This window comes from Equus quagga, chromosome 12 (assembly GCF_021613505.1).
Source record: "Equus quagga isolate Etosha38 chromosome 12, UCLA_HA_Equagga_1.0, whole genome shotgun sequence".
NCBI classification, from domain to species: domain Eukaryota; kingdom Metazoa; phylum Chordata; class Mammalia; order Perissodactyla; family Equidae; genus Equus; species Equus quagga.
Genome location: NC_060278.1, coordinates 65,209,836 through 65,229,162, shown reverse-complemented (window position 1 = coordinate 65,229,162; position 19,327 = coordinate 65,209,836). Strand labels below are relative to the sequence as shown.

The window sequence follows — 19,327 nt, the reverse complement described above, 5'->3', positions numbered from 1 at the left end:
GCCTGAGTTGATGTGAGATTTTATACAGATTTTAGGTCAAGTAAGACAAGTTTGTAGAAATATACATCATGGCTTGGGGTGGAATGAATTAATACGTCGATTCCAGTGTGTGTGCAGCTCATTTCTGTTTCCGTCTTTCTCTTGGTTTGTGCCTCTGCAGCTCCTGTATCCACACAGAGATGGCTACATTCTCATAGTGGGCGCCAGAGAAGGTCACACGCTTTACATCAATGGCAATTAGTTCCCTTCTTAAAATGGAAAAAGTCATTAAGTTCTTGAATAATTCAAGAGTAGAGGTCACAATACAGTGTCCCTTTTGGGGGTCTTTATGGTGCAAATGGCAAAACAAGGCGATCCTATCAGTGAGACTAGATCTAAGGTTTACAATGTAGCTCTATTTAGTGTGACAGGAAAATTAAATTACACGAGACACTCATTCATTGTCACCAGTTAACAGGCTTGGGAAAATTGTGGATCCCCGGGGGCAAATCACTGACAACGTGCGAGGCAAATAAAAATATTTCATTTTAATTGACTGCTATTTCCTTTGCTTGTTTTTGAAATAAATATAAACATGCCCCTCACAACTCGCCTTGGAAATAGGGTTCCCAATCTCCAAAACACGACCACAGCTAATGGGCAAGTTAAAAACTCTGGGGAACGTGGGTCTGTTTTCCCAGCCACAGTTGAGCTGGTCTTGATCCAGGGGTTCCTGGAAAGGAAATACAGGGGCAGGTTTCAAATAAAAATCGGCTTCCGCTACTCCTCTCCCTGCCCCGATCCGGGTTGGCTGGACGCAAGATACTGCGTTTCTGGAAACAGGGGCTGTCCCTCAAATCTACGAGCACTGAGGAGGAGGCCAGGAGGGTGGACCAAGTGACACAGAGGCCACCCATTGTCTTCCCTCCCTGGAGGAGAAAAAGCCAGACCGCCCTGGGAGATCCGGGCCTGACACCCAGCTCTTGGGATGGGATAGGGTGGATGGGTTTTAGAACGGGAGGAAGGGCAGGCTGCGGGGCGATATGAAAATCCTCAGAGGTCACCGAATGAGATGCAAGTTGTTCCAAGGCCACACCAGCACATCCTAGCTATTGCTGGCTTCCCCAGCGCCCCCCACAGTCCCAGTTAAGGCTGGTGGGCGTGGCCGCCTCGGTCGGGCTCCCACCCCAGCTGGGTCCTGCTCCCACTCCTGACGGCAGGCCAGGTCCGCTCAGAGCGCCGCCAGGCCGGTCCACCCGTATGTCCTGCTGTCGCCGCCTCCGGGCAGTGCGGGCTCTCTCCCAACGTGACGCCTTGGCATCTGCGGGACCACCCGGGCGCCCTTGTTTGCTCCGAGGCGGGAGGGAGACGAGGGAGGGGAGAGAGTGGAATAAAGTTTGCAGCGCGCAGGTGACGGGGGTGGGATTGGCCCCGTCCGGTGGGTTGGCCGCCTAGGGTCGCTTCCCTGCGCTTTAGAACTTGGAAAAAGGCGAGAATGACCTTTCCTCTACCTATTGCTTTTTAAGTTTTTTTTCTTTCTCTCTAAAGAATATTTATCTGGCATTTCCCTTTTTGGGCCTCCTCCACTAAGACCCTGGAAAGTTAGCGTAGTGAGCATGGGAGGGGGCGAGGTGGAGCCCCCCACGGCGCGCCGCCGCCTCTCCGAGTTTCGCGCGTCTCCGCCGCCTGTGCTGGCCGACATGGGAAAGCCCGACGACGCGCCGGGAGGCTCAGCTGCCCCAGCCGGCCGACACGCGCCCCTGCGGGGCGGAGCGGCCGGGGCTGCGCCCACCCCGGGCTGGGGGCCGAGCAGGCGGCGGGGGCTCGAGCGCGCCGCCTGGGTGGCTGCGGCTTCGGCAGACAGAGGGTCTCCGCGGGGAGCACAAGCGAGTGCAGCAGCAAGCGGCTTGGGGCTCATTTCGGGATGAAGCAAGCGGCTGCCGCTCGGTTTCTGAAACAGGTCCGACTTTAGTAAGACTTAGGTAAAGGGAGACATTTAATTTTTAAGAAAAAGTTATATTCCAAAGTGATTGATGCCTAGGGCGCGTGTTTGATGCCTGAGCCTGGATACAACTCTAGCAGAATTAAGAAACAAATTTCCACCTAGCTGGGGTGGGGGAGCGGGTAATAGAGGGGGGCAATTTAGAGGTTTTTCATTTTCTAAATGCTTCAATTTAAGCAAACACTTGGGGGCTCCAGGCCGCTGTAATTCCAAAGACAATTTTCTCTGGTTTTAATTTGATTTGCATTTTTTCAACTTTGATAATATTCAATTTCATGGCTGAATACACATGTAAACACTGTTAGGTCGTGTTTTTCACCCCTTGCACCAAACAATGTCGCTTGTCTCACAGTGCCGTGGGAGGTTCCATCCTGTGTCCCAATAATACCTGCAGGTTTCTCCTGAATTATTTTTCAAAACTTATCTCGACTTTGCCTGGGCTCCAGAGGTGATGAACTATTAAAAAATATCTAAACTACTCCCAGGTGTGGGGAAACCTGCACAAACATTGCACACAGGAAAGGGGGAAAGAAAATAAATTCTTATTCTACATAGAATCTATTCTATTTTTACCAAGAAACATGTTCTATATTTTATTAAAAGTTTTAAATGGTCCAAAAAATGATCAGTATGTTCATTTCCCTCAAAAACATTTTTTAATATGTTTCATATCTAGAAAGACAAACATTGAGAAATACAAAGAAATCGTCTTTGTAAGTAGAGGTTTAATTAACACCATTGAGCTACTTTATAAAACACATTAATTTAGAGGAAAATATGAAGTGAAATTGGATAATTAGGTTTCATCATATCAAAGCTGCTATTTAACAAAATAGCACTGTCAATAACAATGGAGTGAGGATGCTGTGAGCTGCCTGTGAACAGCTGCACCAAAGACCGAGCCACGAGGATGGCGATATGTTCTTCTTTCCTTTCCTCAGGACACAGCATGGACTGCACACTGTGCAAAGATATAGTTGAAGTCCATCAAATATACAGATAGGTTGGCACATAATAAATACATCAAGTCCCCAATGCATTTATACTCCATTATAAATTGTACTGGAAGAGGGAACGAGCAAAGAAATGATACGCTTTGTTGGTTTGTCCAAGTGTACCTCATATAATAAAAGTTATGTAGTGTCAGGAATTATCCCTCATTAAAAAAGAATATTCATTTCCTTAACGTCCATTACTGTGGAATACTCGATACTGTGAACGAGATTTCCATTTGAAATCCTAAGAATTTATAAATTACAATGTTTGTTTTATTTTATAGGATTTTTTTTACCCTGCAGAGCTCATGGACAGAAGTAGCTATTTAAGAAATTAAAAGATAGTAGAGATTTGGCATCTTGGGAAGAATGGATCCAAAAATTAGATTTGTGAGACATAAAAAACGTTCTTGCTTGAGGCTGGCTGATATTGGAGAACTGTATTTTAAGTTGAGGTGATCTAATTTGAAAAATATTTTTTATCATGTGAAAAGTGTTTAAGCAAACAAGAGAATTCCATTTGAAATAATACAGGCTTTGAAAAAGAAACTTCTTAATTTTTTGAAAATATACTCATTACAGGCTGATTGCGTCGAAAGTGTTCAGGAAAACTCTTCTTTATAATTTGACTTTTTAAATTGAATTTTAAATAATCATTGTTTAGGATTTGTACTAATCTTTTATATTGTGGGTGACTGGCACTTATGTCTTTCTATTTATTTCACACAAACAGATGGCAGAACCTGCACGTTCGAGACGATCACTTCAGGGCGAACCTATTTCGAGAGAGAAAGCTAAAGGAGGGGACCTGATTAAAACAGGCGGTCTCTTCACAGACCCGCAAATTATGGACCCTGGGAACCGTCTTCTCCTTTTACTATACGTAAATGGGGATCTTGCTAAGAATCTTAAAAGTGTGATCATCGGAGTAAGTTTGCCAATTTAATTCGCTTTTACCTCCGAAGAGACCTGTCTCGGGGCGCGAGCGGCCGCGTCCAGAGCCGGCGAGCGCCGCCCCAGCCCCGGCCCGGCCCGCGGGCTCAGCCGCCAGGCGTCCCGGTGGCCAGGGCGCTGGCAGGGGCTGGGGCGGACGGCCCGGAAAAGCCCTTGGCCTGTGTTTTAGCCAGGTGGGGACTTTCAGAGGTGGCCCAAAAGGACAACCATTTCTCAGGAGCTTTCCTTACAGATTTAGGAACTTGGGAGGCTATGTCCTTTGCGGGAGATGTGAGTCCTCCCTGGAAGGCGTAGCGCCCCCAAAAGACGCGGCTGCTGGGGGGCGCGGGCGTGGGGGGAGGTTAGCCGAGGGCGTTAGAAACAGACCACGGTCTCACTGACCCTTCGTGATTAATAGGAGCCTGAGGGAGGGAAGGAAGGATGTGTGTGTGTGTGTGTGTGTGTGTGTGTGTGAGAGAGAAAGAGAGAGAGAAAGAGAGAGCGCTGAATGCAAGGGAGAAATCCCTCAGTTACTTTTAGTTGTTTACTGAGCAGAAGCAAAATCTAAACAGCACTTTCCACAATCAATGAAAGGATCGCCTCGGTTCTGCAGTTGAGCTCCCTAAATGAGTCTGGCATTCTGATAACTGCAGGTTAGCACCTGAGATCAGCTCCTTCCCACTGCTCGATGCCGGAAGGAGATAGGGAGGCAGCTTGTTCCTGAGCTCTGGGAAGGGAGAGGCCAGAGGGGGATTTCATTGTCTGCCTGGGTGAATCGAAATGTCCTTTTAAAGCAAAGAAATCAAGAGAGATTGGCCTTTAATTGGCAAACTCTGCTGGTGGGAGGAAAGTGGTAATTAAAATGCAGAGTGAACAAAATATAGATTGCATACCTGCCCCCAACTTGCCCCCATAAACGGTCCTAAGATTGCATTCTCCCCTTCTCTTGCAGTCTTTAGACGGCCCAGCACCTAATCTGAGTGTGGGTAACTGTGGCATTCTGGAGGCATTCTCCCCACCTTAGTCTAATGCCTCCATTGTCCAGTTTGGAGTGGGGAGTATGGTTTAATCCAGAACTCCATCCCATCTGAGAGCGTGCCCTAGACATCATCGTGGGTGGAGCTGGCCTTTAGTTGTCCAGAGCCTCCCCCAAAATCCCAAAATGGGAGATGCTAATAAGTCTGCAGGAAATCCCACACCAATAAAAACGGACAGTCCAGGGAACGTATCTTCCAGTATGTTGAAAAGGGGACCTCCACACCAAGTCTGAATCCCTGTTATCAGGAGGGCCAGCGCTCAGTCCCAGGGCCAAATGGCCCCAGAGCCTGGTGCAAGCAAGTGTCAGCAATCATTTGTTTGCACGTCCATGTGCTCGTGTGTAGCTTAGCAGTGAGCACTCAGCTGGGATGGCACTCTTCTCCCAGACTGCAGGCCTGCTGAGTGCTGGGCCACATCTTCCCTCTGTGATGGAGGCAGGCCAGTCTTCCTCGGCCAGCATCCTCTTCAAGGGCAAAGCTCCAGCAGGTGTTTATCCAGATCTGCATTTGTATATAGGTGGAGGGAGGCGAGCTGTGGGGGCTGGCACCTTGCTGTTCCTGCAGCTGGGGTGGGGGCAAGGAGCCCAGCTGTGGGCGGTAGGTGAATTCCAGCTGTGCTGTCACCTGTGCTTCAGGCCACCAGGTGCAGGTCAGGGGGAGGTCAGAGGCAAGACTCTCTCAGGGAAACTCCTGGCTCCTGCTCCAGAATCCCCATTAAGCAACAAGGCTGACAGGCTGCATCACAAGAAATAATTCGGCTATGTGGATTGTTTTAAGCCCATGTCAAGGCATTGTTTCTACCCCCGACATTTTTCTCTTCTCGGGCATTTTCTCTCTCGAATCACAATGCAAGAGCCATCTAGCTGCTCATTCTCTCCCAGTCACCTCCTTCCAGCATTAGCCAGCTGGCCCCTGAAGCTTCAGTGGGGAGGAGTCAGCCCCAGGCCTGACTGAACCTCTGGCCAGCTCTGGAAATTCTAACTGTGTTGTTCCAAAAGAGAAAATAAGAATCCAGCCCGATCCCAGATATGACCCATCCTAACCCCTTCTAGGACAGCGGGTGGGGTCTCTGCCATCCTTCCAAGAAGGACCCTCCCCCCCTACTCTTCTTGAGATTTTCCCATTTCTCTCCAGCCTTCTGCTAACATTGCAGGCTTCCCCCTCCACCAACAGCAGCTCACTTGGAAAACTCGAGGATTCTGGCAAAGGCAGTTCCTACTGCATTGGAATTGGAGAGGTCTGTGCCCAGGGCCATATGAAGCCGAGAGAAGCTGAAAGCATGGTTGAAAGACTTAAGTTCAATGCTGAGTTCTGAAATTAGAGCAGGTTCCCTAGTTTCTCTCGGGCCCAGGCCCATCACCCATAAATTCTGACATTTATGGGGGGTGTTGGGAAGCTTCAACGAGGAGGTCATGTCCATGAAGAACCCCTCACAGGGCCTGGCACATAGGGAACCCCACTCAGTGGTGGTTGAATTGAATACAGTTGTGATAAAGAAAAGAGAGGGAGGGGCCTATCTGGCGGGTGGGAGATGAGGAACACTAAGATGGTAGAAAGAAGGGCAAATTTTTCCAAGAAACAGACTCACTTTTCTGGGTGGAGGGTAAGTTTTCTCAGTCGCCACGTAGTTGAAGTTACAACTTCTGTCTGTGTGTGAACAGCTCAGTTTAACATAGCTCAGAATCACAGACTAAATGGAATATATATGGAGGAATTGGCCTCCTTTATTTTAAATTTCTTAGGTTGGGATTTAGAAAGTAAGGCAAGCAGAGTGGGTCATACATTTTATAGCAGAGCGCACACATGTGGACATCCTGATTTCTTTGCTAAAGATGTCTGAGGCCTCCATACAGAGTTCCCTATGACTCAAGTCCTGCCCTGGCTGACGCTTCACCCTGTTCCCTCCCAGAAAATGTCATATAATTATCATTTCCATTCTCCAGTTCTCCAGCCACCCACTTCATGCCTTAGCTCCTCCCGAGGCCCCTTCTCCAATCACTTCCCAAGATCATATTTTTCTACTTTCAAGTAATGCACTTTTAACATTTGTGTTTTCACATTAGGCGCTGTATGCTTTTCTTTATGCGAGCAAAATTTTCCCAATAAAATCCATTGTATAATTATGTCTGCTTTGTGAAAAGACAAGGAATAATGATTTGAGATCATATTTCTAATGAAATAGCAAGTCAAAATTGACATGCATGCAATCAAAATTCCCTGGGGTCATTACCAACCAACCCTAGTCCAAAAACACTCCTGCTTATCCTTGAAACCTACGTTTTATTCTTTTCAAATAAATGAAACAATGGACAAGCTGATTTACCTATGCAGAAAATCTAGTCGTCTACCATTTAAACAAGCAGAAGTGGAACAGCTTAAGCAAGTCGAACTAGAAAACAGCAAACAGTTCTCCTTCCAAAGTTTTAATGTGAATAACACTCCAGTATTTCTCCCTCACACACGTATGTTTGTGATTCTGAAATTTTCCCTCTCAGTTAATTTGATGTGTATAAGTTAAATAAATATGGCATTGCTGGCATGGTCTCCTGGCAGCACAGGGAGTATTACTGCCTGCAATTAGCTTCAGGAGAGAGTTAAACTCCAAGCCCTTGCCCTAATGAGAACCTGAGACCTCTAGTTTGCCGTGAATGAATGTAACTTAATTTGTGTTGCTTCTTTCAGCACTCCCAGCTATCGGTTGTGGTATCTGGCAGTAAAATACCCCCTTCTTTTGAGAGAGGTGTAAAGGGTAAGTCAATGTCTTTTATAGGAACCTGGGAAGGGGGGTGACAGTGACATCTGACCAGTCCATGTCTCATTGGCAGTGAGCTTGGAGCTCTGAGGAACAGCCGCTAATGTGAAAAAGAAGCATACTGTTGTGAAGATGTGCTTGTAACACACCCCTGCCCTCTCTATCTGTCCACGAGAGGAACTTTGGGGCAGCTTCTTCTGCAGAGGATGTACAAAGAATCTGGAACAGTCTGCAAGGGTGCCGGAGCTGAGGGGGAAGGGAGAATAGGAATCACCTCCAGTCTGGCAATAGGGACCACGCTGGAATGACAGCTTGTAAAAGAAGCCTCCATCAGTCTCCCAGGAGACAGCCGGCCTCAACTTGGGTGTTCCCCGCTTGTTAGCCTCAATCATAATTGGTCTCTCCTCCCATCCCACGTTGTTGGTTTTCTGTGTGTGGCTTTTGGTGTGAGCGTGTTAGGTCATCAACAAACACAATAGCGGGAGGGGGCAAGGGGGGACACACATGATTGTTTTAAAGAAGAAAGGAGAAAAAGGATAAGAGAGTGGGCAGGAAGGCTTTGAACAGAATGGGGAAGATGCCCCAGGATTTAGGCTTCCCGAGGCAACCCCTGGTGTGCTGGGGGTGGGTAGAGTGCTCCCTGGGAGTTTTGTCAAAGGGAGAAGCCCACCAGGAGCTGGGGCCCCTGCTGTGCGCCACTGGGGACACGCATCTATTCCGTGCAATGTCTGTTTGCTGGTCTCTGGAGCTGCCTGTAGCCTCCTGCCCACGTCCCGTGCATCTCAGCAAAAAGAATCCCAATCAGTGTGGCGTGCCCCAGAGAGGGTGTGAGTCTGGGCTGAAGGCCTAAAGAGCAGCCCGGAACCCCAGGCGGGGCAGTGTGTGTGTAGGGGGGACACACCAGCACCTTCCGGTCAGCCTTTCTCCATTCATTTTTAAAATCGTTTCTCCCGCTGGCCCCATAATTTTTTTCTCCATCCTCATGTTTTCTTTTCTCCTCTTCTCAGAGGAAAACCAGTCCTGGGGGTAGAGGCTATAAGAACTTTGTGACCTCAGCCTGCTGTAAAGCTGAGAAGAGAGATGTCTTTGCACTCAAGGAGGGTGGTAGTACAGCACGTTGTTTTTGCTCAAAAGGGGGCATTTAAAGCTCTGAGACTCTCAGATATTTATTTACCATAAAAAGAACATTTGATGGTGAAGGAAGAAGCAGAAGTGTAATTAAATCAATTAAATCGAGTTGCAAACTTTTGGGGAGTTTTTTTCTTGTCTTTTTAAAATTTCACTCACCAACCCTTGGCTGGCCTTGGTTGCCATGGTGCTGCCGCCAGGGTTGGTGTCCAGGTGTCCCTGACCCAGGACACACATTGAGGGTCTCAAATCTTGCTGTTTTGCTACAGCAGAGACAGCGAATTGGGGCTGGTGGTGCTAAGGTGTGTGTCGAGGACTTGGTGCCGACAAGTCTGTGGGCATTAGCTGGCACTTGCTGTTCTGCAACACCGGGGTTGTGGTGACTGGGGGACCCAGAGAAGGTTCCCTTTGCTCGCGGCCTCTTGCAGGGTGCAGATTCACCACCAGAAAAGGCCCTGCCAGTTTCCCTGGACAGTTCTGGTCTACACATTCAAGATCTTGTCTTAGAGAGGCGCCCCTCCTAAGCCCAGAAGAACTCCAGACCCCCATGCTCAGAAGGATGAGAAAACCAGTTACCGGAGGTACCTTCAGGTGCCTTCTTGAGCAAACACGTGCCCCTATGCTCTATTAAACCTTCTCTCTTCCTTCTCCTCGCCCCACCCCCACAGTAAAAGGACCCCCAAGCACTGAGGACCAGCTTCTTTTTATAAAGCCAGAGAAGGCGGGCGATAAAGATCAGGCGTTTAAATTGGCCATTTGGAAGATAACATCTTTTCAGCGTGGGTCTTTCAAAACTCGCGCTGATTTAAGGGCCGCAGCTACTCCCACCCAGCTTTCAAAGGCCGGGCACCTTTTAATTGTGCTGGGGAGTGGGCTAGAGTAGGTGACGGCGCCATCAAAGGCCCGAGGGAAGGCTGTGGGGTGACACTGGTCTAATGACAAGTAATTGACGGATTCGAGGCCGCGCATTACCAGCGGAACGGGGAGGTATTAATTATTTAAAAACGATTAGCCTCGCCGTGTGTCCTGCAGGTGTTCCATCTTGTTCAGGGAAGATAACCAGCCACGCGAGCCGGAGCCCGGGCTCGGAGGGCGTCGGGCGCGCTCCTCAGCCGGCCTTGGGCGCGGTGGACAAAGGCGCGCGGCCGGGGGCGCCAGCGAAGGAGGGGAGAGGGCGCCCAGGGTCTTTACACCTGGAGGTGCCCATATAACTGACCCTGTCAATCACCGGGACCGATTTCTGCCCTTTGGGTTCGAGATCTGGTGACTGTGGCACAGATGGGAATAGCTTTCCAGTTGTGGTGGCAGGCAATTTCGAGCCGCGTACTTAGCCGCATCTCCCTGCCTGGCAAAATACCCAGAATGACCCGGCGGACGCGGGCCTCTCATAAGGCCAGTTATCCAGCCTGTAGAGGGAAATCCCCAGTGGGGATGCAGATTTCGGGGGGTGGGGCACCTGGGAAACCTCAGAGGAAAGATACCTTTTTCGAACCCTTCCCTCAGAAGCCGGGGGTCCTGCAGTTTCAACTAGCAGCGTGCAACTACTAGTTTTCCGAGCCGGCGCCTTCCTGCAGGCGGCGGAAGGATGAGGTCGGCTCTGTTCAGTCCTCCAAACTCACGTCCTCCGACACCGCGGCGCGCCCTGCTCCGGGCCAACGCGGCGAGACCGGGGTGATAAACGGCCCCTGGCCGCTTTCTGTCTCTTCCTACCGGACCCAGCCTGTAACCCCAGAACCTCCCGAACCTGCCTGCAGCCAGGCGCGCCTGTACAGAATGGCTAAAAGCCGCCTGTTGCGGTGAGAATGAAAAGTTCCCTCGCTTCTCCACGAGGCGCTGCCCCTCTCCTGCCCCCGAGGGGCGCCCGCCGCAGCGCTGCCCGGGCCTGCGGGCGTCCTGGGGACCGCTGAGACTGGCCTCCGAACCCACGCTCCGGGCTCTGCCTCTGAAGCCGCCCGGTATCAGCACGCCGTTTCCCGCTGACCCGCACTCCAGACTCTGAGGCCAAGGGCGTTCCCCCACCCTCCACCTCCCCACTGTCTTTGGGAAACCCGCGGCCCTGGGATCCAATCCCCAGCTCGGAGGGCTGCAGGGGCCTGTCTTGGCTTCCAGTAGCTTAGGGGCCCCACCGAACTCTCCAACTGTGCTCAGAGCCCAGATTCAGTCTGAGTTTGTGCCTCCTCGACCCCTCGTCTTCCCACGCTGTGCCTTCTCAGAAATCGCCCGCACAAAAGGCCACCTCCCAAAGCCCAGGGTCTTCACCAACTTCCCTCCCTCCTCTGCCCGCGTCTAGGCACCGAAGCCCTCGGAGCGGAGCCGGACTGGCCGGGGGAGGGGAGGCGCGCGGACAGGAGCAGCCCGAGGGACCGGGCGCGGCCCTTGAGCGGACGCACTCCCTACCTGCGGGCGGCCGGCGGCGGAGCGTCCAGCGCGCGGAGGGAGGCGGCCGACTGCTCCGAGCCGAGGCATCCCCGCATTTATTTGAGCTCGAACCAGCGACTGTTGACTTTAGCACACAAAGCAAAGACTTCACTGCCCGCTAGTTTAAAAATGAATATTTTACCAAGATATCGATCAGCGTTATAAAATTCAGTTAAGTACAATGGGATCCTGGCAAAAAAAAAAAAAAAAAAAAAAAGAAGAAGAATAAAGGAGGGGGGAGGCAATATAATATCTGTGCAAATTTGCTGAAGTGTGACGTGGCATGGAAAGTTTACCCTCCTGGAATTCGGATCTAGAATGTTTTTTTCGGTTGTTTACTGACTTTGTTTATTCACAGATCACGGTTGCTTAAACCGGCGCGCGGACAGCGCGGGGAAAAGGAAGAGAGAGAGAGAGAGAAAGGAAAAAAGAAACGCTGCACCCTACAATCCTTAGAGTCGGGCAGGCGGGCGGAGAGCGAGCCGGAGCTAGTAAGCTGGGAGCCGGGGCAGGGGGAGGGGCTGAGGACGGAGGGTGAGGGGTGTGTGAAAGACACAAGAAGCGCCGCCGAAAAGCCCCCGAAAGCGCCCCGCTCCCCGACATCCTTTTTATGTATTCGGACAGAACTATATCTTATCGGCCGGGATCAGTGGAGGGGGGCGCGCTAAGTAGTTTAAAACGACCCTCGCACAATGGGCGTGCGATAGGAAACATAGCAGGTTAGGGCAGCGCTTTCTGCCTCCATTGTCCCCCACTCGGCCCCCGGCCCTGCCTCTCGGCTCCTTCGCCACGGGAGCCTTTTATGTGATAATGAAACACATTTCAGGCTGGGCTCACGACGTGTGTGTCCTTGCCAGGGGGAGAGACGGGCCCTGATTGCTGGCTGCGGCCTCCGGATTCCCCCAACCCCCACCCCGCCCCAATTTCTCTTCCTTGTGTTCTTCGGGACAATGTGGCATTTTAAAAAAGGGATTTGGAGGCAGGAGGCGGAGGCGAGGGCAAACCCCCCTCAAGCGCGTGGGAAGACCAGGGTTGAGGGGACAGAGACCACGCAAGGTGGCAGAGGGCGCACAGAGAGGCGGTCTCCAGGCTTGGGGCGAAGCTGGGACACTCCAGGTCGAGAAGCCCAAGATCTAGTCCCGGAAACAGAAGCCTGGATTTAGGAACCTGAGGCAAAAAGTCCTGGCCTCGGAGGCTGCCGAGGTTCTTATCCACCGAAAGCTAGCTGCACGCGAAGGGCCCCAAGTGTGTGGGGCCCAGGAGGACAGTGGCTCCTGCCCTCACTCGGCCAGCTTACAGGCCGGCAGATGCCCCCGGCAAAGCAAAAGCCGAGCACCCTTTGCGCACCCGGGCCGGCTTCGCTTCCAGGGTTTCCTGTGCGGCTGGCCACCGATTTAGAGCGGTTAGGCCGTCTGTGGGGAGAGACAGCACGATCTGTAAAAATTTATTCTGGGTCTCTCTTTACACTTTTGGATTTTCCTTTAAAGCCCACAAAATACCCCCTCATCCCCTCGGTCTGCAGCCCTGGCTTGCCAACCTGGGCTAACAGGAGGCAGTGCAAGGACTTCGGTGTTGGGGGAAGGGAGAAGGGAGCAAGTCTGCAGAACTTGAGACCTCACCACCAGCCACCACCACCTGGCCAGCGTGCAAGACACCCCCTTACCTCCTCCTCATCCCCAAATAAGCCTTATTTTTACAAGGAGATTTGGATCATCAACCTGATCGATCCCAATTACAGGAGAAAGCATTCTAACTGTTCCTCCAGACTGAGTGTCAGAAGGGGTGGTCCCAGGAGCCTCACTTACTCCTGGGCTACAGCTAGATCTACCAAGGTTGTGCGAAACCCTGAAGTGAAGGAGGAGGGTGTGGCAGGGTCCCGAAGTGTAGACAGAGGCCTGCGGCTATAGGATCCAGGCAGAGCTCCAGTTCCACAGGAGGGGAAGGGGTTCCAGAGAAGCAGTGAGGAAGGCAAAGCCTGCACCTGCAATTTGCAAATTCCCTCTGGGCTCAGTGACATGAAGGGAGGCCTGTGATTGGAAATCTCGCAAGAGTTAGGCTTCTCCGAGAAGCCAGCCCTAGGACCTAACAGATGTCAACATCGCACCTTCACATGGCCCAGGTAGAAAATTAAGATATGTGGTTTTTTCCCCTGGCTTTAAAGATACGTCGGCATCAAACCTATGGAGTGGTCCACTTAGGACTTGTGTGTTTCACTGCACATAAGATAAACTCAGAATTCAAAAAGTAACCATAAACAATAATGAGATCTGTTTAATGGTGTGATTGCTGAAGAGTTTAGGAGAAGTGTACTAATGTCTGAAATTTACTTTGAAATCCATTTAGAAAAATAAGGTGAATCGACCAGTTGAGGTGTACATAGATTCACAGATATGCGATAGAACAAATACAGTGAAATGATAACTGTAGGATCTGGGCAATGGGTACAGGTGTGTTTTCTGTAAAATGTGTTCAACTTCAGTATGTCTAAAAATTTTAATAATAAAATGTTGGTAAACAGCAACCACCACCCGTCCCCAAAATAAAATAAGACCTGCAACCACCCAGGATCTCCCTCCCTCCATTTTTGAATAATTTCCAGAGCTGTTCATTTTTTAACTCAGACAAAGGGAAAACATTTTGAAGATTCAAGGGATAAAACCGGCAATAACACTTTAATATAGATTTGTGGAACTCTGGTCCTTGCAGCCAGAACACACATTTATAAGCCATAAATAAAGCACACAGAAACCATAAGTTAATCAGACCCCAGGCCTGCACGTCACCGTGTCGAGAATGGGAATGCACTGTGTTTCTTTTTCTTGGTCATTTACAACAGACCCTTACATCATTTGTTTTTCTCTTTTTATACAATAGTACAACTTTCTGGTTCTCCGTTAAAACTACATTGCTTTACACTGAGTCACAAAAGTTTGTGGGGTTATTGTGTTTGTTTGTTTTAATAAAGTAAGACTTCTCTGCAACAGCAGTAATGGAGAACAAGAAGAACGAAAATCAGAATTCGCAGATGCTTAAAGAAGCAGGTGTCTACACAGTAGTGGAAACCGAAGGCTTTTTTCTTTTTTTGATTTTATCTTTTTTCCCTTTCCCTCCTTATATAGAATGATAGATATCAGTGTGGCCCATCTGTTAGGGAGGGAAAAGCTGCAGAGAGTGAGGGAGACAGCTGTCCTGGGGAGAGGGGTGTAATGGATTTCTTCTCCCTTGCGTGTCTCCAACACCCCTTCCTTGAAGTCTCCAGCCTACTGCTTCTCTCTCTTGTCCTTGTCCCAGGCTAGCAGGGCGCCTGTCTTCTTAAGAAGAGTTCATAATGGGCCGGGAGTACACCCCCTGGTAGTAGGAGGTGTCTGCGGCCAGGGGCGAGGCGTCCAGGCCTGCTTTGTTCGTGACCGGGCCCATGGCCAGGCTTCCCGGCATGGGGGAACCGTAGCCCGGGTAGTGCATCACCTGTTCGTAGGCCTTGAGGTCCATTTTGTGGGGCTGGTGGTGGTGGTGGCTGTGGTGGTGCTGCTGCTCCGAGGACATGAGGTTGTTGATGGAGAAGGGGTGGTTGAAGGCGTAGTGGTGCTCCGGCTTAAGGTGGGCCTCAGGCGGCAGGCCAGGGTGATGGGGAGGGCCCAGCAGGTGGGCCGCGGCCTGCTGCTGCTGCCCCGGCGACGGCGCCGGCTCCGGGGGGCTCAGCGTCGCGGCCGGGGTCGCCTTCAGCTCCCCGAGGCCTCCTCGCTTGTGCTCCTGGCACGGAGAGGAGCTCGAGTGGGGCGACTCGGCGCCCCCCGGAGTCTCGGAAGCCGGCCCGGCGGCCTCCCCGAGCTGACCCTGCGAGGCCTGGGCCCCGGAGGCCGCCTTCTTGCCACCGCCCGTGGCGCCCGCGGCTTCCTTCAGGGCCAGCTGCTTCTCGCACTTGAAGCGCTTCTGGCGGCGCAAGTAGCAGCCGTTCTCAAACATGTTGCCCGAGTCGGGATGCAGGGTCCAGAAGGAGCCCTTGCCGGGCTTGTCGGGCGAACGGGGCACCTTGAGGAAGCAGTCGTTGAAGGAGAGCGAGTGGCGGATGGAGTTCTGCCAGCGCTGCTGGTTCTGCCGGTAGAAGGGGAAGAGGTCCATGATCCACTGGTAGATCTCGCTCAGCGTCAGCATCTTGTTGGGGCTCTGCTGGATGGCCATGGTGATGAGCGAGATGTACGAGTAGGGAGGCTTGGCGTGCGTGTAGCTGCGCCGGTACGTCTTGGGGTCGCGCGCGCGGCTCAGACCCGCCTGCCCGTACATGGGGCTCATGGAGTTCATGTTGGCGTAGGGGGCCAGGCCGCCCATGGCCCCGGCCGCCTGCCCCCCGAGCGGGCTCAGGCTCGGACTCAGGTGCGGCCCCATGCCCGCCACGCCAGCCGCCCCGGCCGAGCCGCCCATGCTGGCCATGGCGCCCGCCCCGGGGGACATGCCGGCCAGGGACGGGCTCATGCCCGCGCCCACGTACGACGACATGTTCATGGAGCCGGCGCTCATGTTGCCCGAGCCGCTGCCCATGGCGGCCGCCGACATACTCATGTACGTGTTCATGCCGTTCATCCCCAGGCCGGCGTTCATGTTGCTCACCGAGGAGTAGCCCTGCGGACAGAGCCCCGGGAGGGAGGCGCACAGCGTTAGCACCGCGGCTTGAGCCGGTCCTGACCTCCCACCCACCGGGCTAGCCCAGGCCCCCGCCTCCGGGGGGGGCCTCTGGAGAATCCTTCCCTTGCCCGGCCCCGGCCGGGACAGAGTCCCTTTTCCCCAGAGCGCGCTGTGATCGCCCTTGGGGAGGTGGCGACCGGGCTGCTGCTCTGTGCATGCGGCAGGTTCCTAGTCTTTCTGCGCCTCGCTCAGATTCTAAAACAGGGTGCCCTGGAGCACCCCCAAGCCAGACACCTCAAATGCATCTCCCCTTCCCAGAGTCTCCCCAACTCTCTGGCCGCATACTGAGTCGGCGCCACGGCCCGGCCGAGACGCCACATCCGACCCTAGCGAGCAACCTGTGGGACACCGCGTAGGGCGCCCCAGGCGGCCTCAAGCGGAGAGGGTCCTTCTCGGTTCAGCCTTCCTCCCGAGACCCCACCCTTGGCCTCAGGGGAACCGAAACCCAGTGCCTGCGCAGAGTCTGGGGCCAGCCGGAGGCAGTGAATGGAAGGATAAGGAGGGGACCGCGAACTGAACTACACGCGGCTGGGCTTTGCAGCCACAAACTTTCTTCCTCTTTGTCCCTAGTCTCTGACTCTTTGCCTCTACCTCTGCCCCCAACTCCTAACCACCTTCTCCTCTCCAGCTCCCCACCCCCTCGCCGGCCGACCTCCCACCCCTCCCCAGCCGCGCGCTGCCAAACATAACTCTGTTAGGATAGTGCGTGGCTCGGCCACGAAGAGGATTTGGAGGCGCCGCAAGTCAATATTTGATCACAAAGTTAATATTATCTCAAGGCTAACAGTGTGTCGTATAAAAAAGACACCCATTTGAATCGAAGGAGGGTGGAAAAGGCGGCTGCCCAGAGCGGCTAGGGGTGGGGGGGCGGGTGCCGGCGAGGGAAGCAGTCGAGGTTGGGGAAAAGAGCGGACGCCGCCACCCCGCTTCCCCCTGGAAAAGGCGAGTGCCTACCTCGGGCTCGGCATAGTAGCTGCTCCAGTCGGACGGCTCGTGCCCTTCCATCTTCACCGCTCCCAGCATACTGGAAGCCGAGTGCATGGCAGTTTAAAATTTAACAGCCACAACAAACGACCAGCAATCACCCCCCACCCCCACCCTCTTTAAAAAAAAAAAAAGTCAGCCAAGGCACCGTCCCCTCCCTCCCTCTCTCCCGCTCCCTCTCTCGGCTCCACTCCCTCTCTCTCCTTCGGCCGGTCAGAGGCGGTAGTTGGAAGTGGGCGGGAGGGGTGAATCTCGGGAGGAGGGGGCCGGGGACGGGAGGAGGCCGAGCCCCGAGCCCCGCTGCAGGGAGCGCCCGTCGCCGCCGCCGGCGCGCTCGCGGGCTGCACGGTGGAGGCCGAGGCTGGCAGTGCCGAGCTGCCCGGAGGCGGCGGGAAGCGCGCGGCGCGGGGGCGGGTGGGGGGGTGGAGAGAAGGAGGAGGAGGTGGAGGAGGAGGTGTGGACCGCGGAGCGGACAAGTGCCGCAGTGACGTGGGCGGCTGGTGATATAGCGCGGCGCGCCGGCGCGGGCCTCCAATCCCCAGACCCGGGCAGCCCATTTGAATAATCAGCTCACACCTAGGTGAGAGGGAGCCTCGCCGGCGCCCGCACCTGCCCGCCGCCGCGCCCGCGCGCAGCGCCGCACCACCGAGCGGGCAGTGGGCGCGCGCTCCCGGGTGGAGCCCCCTTTCCTCCCGCGCCCGCGGGGAGTCCCCGGGGGAGGAGGGACCTGGGAGGAAGGCAGTCCCGGGAGCGCCTCAGGGTTTTGACCCCCCCGCCCTGTGCCATAGCGCCGGGCGCCTGGTGCGCCTATCCGAGGGGGCGTTCGGCCTCCGGCCCCCTTTCTCCTCTGCAGAGTCTTATAAAAGACGTGTTTATCCCGAGTTTCTTCTTTCTCAGCGCTCATTCCCTGTCAAAACAACAGGACGGTGACAGCCAATTTGCAAAGCGCTGCCGTATTTAGAAAAACTGTGTACACACCTTTAACTCGCCCGCCGCGGCTCCTGGGAGGCTCCTCCCTGTCACAGTTACGGCCCGGAGCGGCTCCGGAAGGCGCGGGGCGCCTGGTCTGGCCGCCTCGGCTTTGTGCCTCCTCGGAGCCCGGCCTCCGGCGACCGCCGAGGGGCCGGCCGGCTGGCGGGAGGAGCAGCGTCCCGGCGCCCGGCGCAGGGCGCACGCGGCCCCGCCGGCTGCAGCCGACGGTTGGGAGCCTGCTATTTGTCTCTGCCATTCAGACCTGCCTGTTTCAAGGTTACTTTTCAGTCACAACCGAGGTGCCCACAGCATTTCGTAACTAAAACAAACAGGGCAGGAGATGCGGGGGGGGGGGAGAAGGAGGGGGCGGGGGGGGAGGGGGAGAAGAAAGAGCAGCATGGGGGGGGGGGGGGGCGCGAGGCGGGAGGAGAGAGAGGAATAAAAGAATCAATAATGGGGCACATGGAATCCACTTCAGGAGGGTCTCTGCCCCCTCCGCTTTCGTGAGGGGCTGTTTTGTAAGAATTAGAAACCCTAGCAACTATACACTCCCTTTTTATTTTCACTCTAGCTTCTGGGTGCAAATTATTGTCTGTCCGGGGCCAACCACCAAGACTCCAGTGAGCCCTGATTTTGGGGGAGAGTGGTATTTCAGGTGTTTGGATGTGGACGCCCTTTCTTGGTTCTAAAAACCCAGCTGGGCCGTGAGGATCCAGCCCTGAGCCCTCCACCTCAGAGACAGAGAAAAAATAGAAAATAGTGGGTATCTGGCCCACCTGCTCAGAGTTGTGGGTAATGGTGGCGGAAGAGAGAGGCGAGGCGACAGGCGCGGAGCTGAGTATGGAGAAAGGAAGGACTGGGTGGGGGTCAGGCTGCAAGGCCAGCGGGGAGGGGCAGCAAATGCAGGGGAACTGCCCACCCCTTCTTCTAGGCGGGGTCTCTGGGGCCTGCACCGCTGTGAACCAAAGATGCAGCCGCTCGCAGCGCCCTTCGCGCCGAAAGGCGGGTGGTCTCACCGATTCCTAGTGAGGGCGTTAATGAACCCGCAGAGCGAGTGCCAGGGCAGGATCCCCCAAAGCCAAGATCTGCGTCGCCTCGAACGCCGTGCACATCGCTGAGAGCTCCCAGGAGGGTCAGGCAGGCCCAGTGGATCCAGGAGGTGTGTCGTGAGGTGTATGCACACATAGCGTAGGTGTGCGCAGGGGAGCCAAAGGGACCAGATCCCCAGCATCTCTCACCAGGTCCCAGAGCAGGGCTGGGAATAGTTTCACCGCTCTCCCCGAGGACTTGGGAGAGACGGGTGCAGATTGGCGCTGAAAAGAGGAGTTGCTTGTTTTTCAAACACACACACACACACACACACTCACACACACACGAGACGTCCAAACAGATAAACCTGAGAAACAACGACAGACAGCTTTCTGGTGTGTAAGGAATTGAAACTCTA

At 53.7% G+C, this 19,327-nt stretch overlaps 1 protein-coding gene and 2 long non-coding RNA genes across 4 annotated transcripts in view; 1 reads left to right on the top strand and 2 right to left on the bottom strand.

The window, feature by feature from the left end:
• LOC124248283 (uncharacterized) overlaps positions 1-11,309 on the bottom strand; it is a 34,224-nt gene extending 22,915 nt beyond the window's left edge. The window contains exon 1 of the long non-coding RNA XR_006890968.1: positions 11,224-11,309. This is a non-coding gene — a long non-coding RNA (uncharacterized LOC124248283). The remainder of the gene's footprint in view (positions 1-11,223) is intronic.
• LOC124248284 (uncharacterized) lies at positions 1,345-8,768 on the top strand. The gene is made up of 4 exons (XR_006890969.1): positions 1,345-1,939; positions 3,710-3,904; positions 7,629-7,695; positions 7,772-8,768. It is a non-coding gene; the product is annotated as an uncharacterized LOC124248284 (long non-coding RNA).
• A 2,231-nt stretch (positions 11,310-13,540) lies between the features above and the next one.
• Positions 13,541-18,082, bottom strand: FOXA2 (forkhead box A2). Of its 2 annotated transcripts, none has more exons than XM_046679523.1 (3): positions 17,887-18,082; positions 16,879-16,948; positions 13,541-15,861 (listed from the first exon to the last, which is right to left on the bottom strand). In XM_046679523.1, the coding sequence occupies exons 2-3, from the start codon at positions 16,945-16,947 to the stop codon at positions 14,557-14,559; spliced, it is 1,374 nt and encodes a 457-aa protein (XP_046535479.1). In that variant the 5' UTR covers position 16,948; positions 17,887-18,082; the 3' UTR covers positions 13,541-14,556. The 2 variants fall into 2 exon arrangements, with proteins under 2 accessions (XP_046535479.1, XP_046535478.1); XM_046679522.1 differs by lacking the exon at positions 17,887-18,082 and adding an exon at positions 17,636-17,821.
• Between the last annotated feature and the right edge of the window lie 1,245 nt (positions 18,083-19,327).